The sequence below is a fragment of the Zonotrichia albicollis genome, chromosome 13 (assembly GCF_047830755.1).
Source record: "Zonotrichia albicollis isolate bZonAlb1 chromosome 13, bZonAlb1.hap1, whole genome shotgun sequence".
In the NCBI taxonomy this organism is placed as follows: Eukaryota; Metazoa; Chordata; class Aves; order Passeriformes; family Passerellidae; genus Zonotrichia; species Zonotrichia albicollis.
In genome coordinates this window covers 21,385,668-21,390,722 of record NC_133831.1, presented here as the reverse complement: position 1 = coordinate 21,390,722, position 5,055 = coordinate 21,385,668, and the positions used below count along the sequence as shown (strand labels likewise).

General features: G+C 59.4%; 1 protein-coding gene across 1 annotated transcript; it reads left to right on the top strand.

Annotated features, from left to right (window-relative positions):
- The first annotated feature begins 765 nt into the window (after positions 1-765).
- Positions 766-4,803, top strand: LOC113459497 (iroquois-class homeodomain protein irx-3). The gene is made up of 4 exons (XM_074551235.1): positions 766-1,406; positions 1,879-2,986; positions 3,517-3,583; positions 4,313-4,803. The coding sequence occupies exons 1-4, from the start codon at positions 1,185-1,187 to the stop codon at positions 4,365-4,367; spliced, it is 1,452 nt and encodes a 483-aa protein (XP_074407336.1). The 5' UTR covers positions 766-1,184; the 3' UTR covers positions 4,368-4,803.
- The last annotated feature ends 252 nt before the right edge of the window (positions 4,804-5,055 follow it).

Here is a 5,055-nt window from a genome sequence, read left to right as displayed (position 1 = left end):
GTGCCTGTCATTGTCCCTTTTTTCACACCACTTATTTACTAATGGCCCAGAGGGCTGCTCCCGTCTCTCCTTTGTTAAGATTTTAATTTGCCTTCTTTTCTGCCTTTGATGTAAAATTGTGACCTACAACTCTTTGAAGTCCCTTATTAGGAGGAAAATTAACTTAGCTTTTCCACTGTATCTGCGCACTGTTAGTCCAGGCAAAATGTAGAGAACTCCTTAAAGATCCAGCACATTAGGAAAAATTTCCAGGTAGTTCTGGAAATGCAAATTTTAAAAAATGTAATAGACTTTTAAAACTGAATTAGAAGAGTTAACTCTCGCAAGGGCCAGAGTGGGAGAAGGGAAGAAAGTAATATCTTAATAAAAAACCAAAATTAATCTGGGCAAGGAAAGGTTGTAAATCTAAAAACCTGAAAAGGGGAACTGAGGGATGGTGTTGGTGTGAGCCTTTATTTTTAAATGTCCCAACTTTTCCCTGTCCCTCTCGTGTACTGCTCACAAATGACACCCCGGCTTCCTACGCGCTGGCGGGGGGGGCGGCTACGAAAGAAATTATATCTAAATCTACCTCCATATAATTAGAATACCATGAGGCAGGGTTAAACCTTTGTAAAACACACAACTGATTGGCGATCGCTAAAACGAGATTTGAAAGCAACTCAAATAAAAGATCGCGACGTCAGTAAACAGATTTAGAAAAAAAAAAAAGGGGGGGGAAGAAAAGCAGCTAGTGACAAACCCGGCGAGAGCGAGCTCTGGGCATGAGAGAGAGAGGGAGGCAGAGGGAGAGAGAGACTTAAAAGAAATAGGAGGGGCTTGTGAGAGACTAGAAATGTCAATCAGAGCCCAGAGTCCCAATAATCTCAGGCAATCTGTTAGGACCTGACCTGGGTCCACTCAGATCAATAGGAAAAGTGAGAGAAGAAAGAAGCGATCGGATCGTTTACCGCGGCGGCCGAGGACAGGAGGGAGCCCGCGGCCTCCGCGCACCCCCGGCTCCCCCCCATGTCTGCCGGAGTTTGCGGAAGGCGCTGAAAGTGCGGCCGGCCGGCGAGGGCGAGCGACCCGGCTCCCTCCACCGCTCCCGGCCCTGCTACTTTCTCCCCTTTCTCTCCCTTCTTCCTCTCGTCTCCCCCCCCCTCCTCTTCCTCCTCCCCCCTCCCCTGCCCCGCTCCCCCACCATGTCTTTCCCCCAGCTGGGCTACCAGTACATCAGGCCGCTGTACCCGGCGGAGCGCCCGGGGAGCGGCGGCTCCCGCGGCGGCGCCGAGCTGGCCCCGTCCGGGACCCTCTCCAACGTGCTCTCCTCCATGTACGGCGCGCCCTACGCCGCCGCCGCCGCCGCCCAGGGCTACGGAGCCTTCCTGCCCTACGCCGCAGAGCTGCCCATCTTCCCCCAGCTGGTAAGAGGCCCCGGGGGCTCGCCGCTCGCTCCCCGGGGCGCTCGGTTCGCGCTGGGGATCGGCCCGGGGGGAGCCGGGGGAGACGCCGGGAGGGCTGTCACGGGAGACACGGGCGCTACCGCCGCTCTGCCCGGGAGAGCCGCCGGAGAGGGGCAGGGCTGGAGCGGCGGCCCCGCTAAGTCCCCCCGCTCCGCCCGGGGTTTGACGGTGGCGGGGACCGGCCCCAGCAGCGGCCGCCGGCCTTGCCGAGCACACGCGAGTGGGGAGCCGGTGCTGCCCCTGAGGCACCGGCGGGCACCGGGGCCGCAGTGTGCCCGGGACCGGCACCGGGGCGCTCCGCGGTGGGGGAGCAGCGCGGCCCGGCCGCCCCGCCGGTGCCGACGGGCTCCGTTCCCGGTAAGGGCAGCGGGACGGAGCAGACCCGGGCCCGGCGCGCCATCTCAGCCGGGCCGCCCCTTCCCTCTCGCTGCAGGGCGCCCAGTACGAGCTGAAGGAGAGCCCGGGGGTGCAGCACGCCGCCTTCCCCCCCCACCACCCTGCCTTCTATCCCTACGGGCAGTACCAGTTCGGGGACCCGTCGCGGCCCAAGAACGCCACTCGGGAAAGCACCAGCACCCTCAAGGCCTGGCTCAACGAGCACCGGAAAAATCCCTACCCCACCAAGGGCGAGAAGATCATGCTGGCCATCATCACCAAAATGACCCTCACCCAGGTCTCCACCTGGTTCGCCAACGCGCGGCGGCGGCTCAAGAAGGAGAACAAAATGACCTGGGCCCCCCGCAGCAGGACGGACGAGGAGGGCAACTCCTACGGGAGCGACCACGAGGGGGAAGAGGACAAGAGGGAGGACGAGGAGGAGATCGACCTCGAGAACATCGACACAGAGAATATCGAAAGCAACAAGGACGAGCTCGAGGACGATCTACAGGATGCCGACCTCCTGCACTCTGACTCCAAAACGGACTCGGAGGGATCCGAAGGCTTTGAGGACCTGCCCGGCTCCGAGGAGCGCTACGACAAGGCCTCCGAGGGGGAGCCGCACCACCTCCGCCACCACCACCTGCACCACCACCACCATCACCACCACCACCACAAGTGCGAGCTGCCCGCCACGGCCGCGCCCGTGGGCCCGGAGCCTCTCAAGCCGCCGCTCCCGCCGCCGCCGCCCCATCTCTCGCCCCCCTCGTCTGCCTCTTCCTCCGCCGCCTCCTCCCCGACGGACGGCGCTTTGGCCGGCTCCTTGCCGAAACCCAAGATCTGGTCGCTGGCCGAGACCGCCACCAGCCCGGACAACCCCCGCAAGTCTCCCGGCGGCGGCTCTCCGCCGGCGGCCGCCCCCCAGCCGCTGCCGCTACCCACCCCGCCGCCCCATAGACTCGTCTCCTCCTGCCCCCTGGGCAAGTTCCCCAACTGGACCAACCGCGCATTCCCGGCCCACCACCACCACCACCCCCCGCACCCGCTGGCCTTACTGAACACTCCCCACCTGCTGGGGCTGGGGGCCGCCTCCGCCGCCCCCCCCGCCGCCGCCTTCCCGCGGCCCGCGGACCAGGCGCAGAGCGCGGAGCCCGTCGGAGCAGGTGACCGCTGAGGGACGCGCCGGGGACGGGCCGGGCCGGGCCGGGCCGGCAGCCGCCCGGGGGGCTCGGCGGTGCGGAGCGGAGCGGAGCGGCGCGGGAGGCCCTGGGGCCGTGTGCGTGCGGCCGGCCCCGGCGGTTCTGACGGTGCCCCCGGCCCGGCGCGGTCCGGCCCGGAGCGGAGCAGCCGTCGGGGCGCAGGTGGCGGCGGGCGGGGACCCCGGGGGCGGTGGCGGAGGTCTCTTGGCCGGGGTAGTCTCGATCCCCGAGAATTACCTTCCTCCAGCGGAGATAATTTTTGTTGCTGTTGTTGTCGCTTTTGCGGGAAGGACCCGGCCGCCAGGTCAGGCTCGCTCCGGGTCAGTGTGTTTTCTCTGACGGTCACCTCTGCAAGCAGAGCAGTCGTTGTGTCGTATTTGCAGCTCGCTGAGAAAAGAGCATTCTTAAATCTCGAGGCTTAATTCAGGGATGGGAGGAATAAAACAGGGGCTATAAAGGAACGCTTTTTTTTCCCCCTTCCCTTCTCTTTTTAGATCGATCTAGTGCCTTGGAAGTAGAGAAAAAGTTACTAAAGACAGCTTTCCAGCCAGTGCAGAGGCGGTAAGAGATGGCTCCCTCCGTCTCCCCGGGATGTATGGAGGCAGTTGTAAATGGTTAGCTTATTTTCTCCGCTTCTTTAGGTTCCCTTTCCAGGGCTGTTTCTTGTTCTTCCTCTGCGCGCGTGGTGGGTTATTCTGTTGATATATTTTCTTTGCTGTTCTCCGTTGTGGCCCCCGGGAGCGTTTCCCTGGGCAGGCCGATCTGCACTCGGGGCATTGGGGCTGCGCGGCCGCGGAGCCCGGGTGAGGGTCGCCCCTGGCCTGCGCGACCCTGAGCCCCCCGCAGATCGGACACCTCCCGCCGCTGTCGCTGTGCCGGGGGGAGAGGCACCGAGACGGCAGAAAATAGTAAAATAAAATATAAATTAAAAATTATTAATAAAAATAATAATAATATTGATATTGAAAGCGAAACAAAAAAAAAACCGCCCAGAGTATGAAAGCTGAAGAGGCTGAGCTTTGCCACCCCAAATTTGGCGCAGCAGTCACTCAATTTCAATGAGAAACCAATTACCCTTTTGATTGATTGAAACCACGGGGATCGAGCCGGCCGTGTTTTCGTAGCTAAATACATTTACTATAAGTCGTTCTGAAAGCTTTTTATATTTATAAATCTATTAAAATATTGACAACAACAACAAAACCAGAGCTACCTGTAGTTACAAATATTGTGCCAGCCCAAGCTCACTAGAAATCCTATTAAATTTTTTTTCTGTGTCATTTTTTCCAGGCCCCAGAACCAACTTGACGCCGCTATGGTTCTATCGGCGCTCTCATCATCATAGTTAATTTTTTATTGTTGTTGTAATGATTGTAAAAAAAAAATTCTCTGTATAGTTAAAACTTGTAAGCATGTCCGTATATTCAAACTCAAAAGGAAAAAAAATACCCGCTTCTGTCCTATCACCTGGGTTAGCTGAGCTGTGAAATTTTTTTTGGAAGTCCAGTGAGAATTAGATGTCCCCCTTTTGGTTTTTTTTTTGGTTTTTTTTTTTTTGGTTGTTGTTGTTGTTTGTTTTTGTACATACCGTAAAAAATGTACATATGTGTGAACCAAATTGTACAAGAAAGTATATATTTTTGGCTAATAAATAAACTGTTGCCACTTTGACTACACTCTCGTTTCCCCCCTTCTGGAGTTGTTTTCCTCCCGCAGTCCTGCCCTCCTCCCGGTCTGTTACTGGTTTTGCGCGGCTCCGGGTAGGGCGGAGCGCGGGCGGCTGTGCCGAGCCGGGCCGGGCTGAGCCGTGCCGGGCTGAGCCGTGCCGGGCTGAGCCGTGCCGGGCCGAGCTTCCCGCGGCGGCGCCATCGCTGGAGCCGCAGCGCCCCCTGCAGGCGCGGCTGGTGGCGGGAGGTGCGCGGTCCGAGCGCGGCTCCGGGCGGCCCGAGCGCGGCCGGCGGATGATCCATCGCCCCCGCAGACCGAATTACCGGGTGCCGCTGCTAACCCCCTCCCCGCCCGCCCCCGCTGAG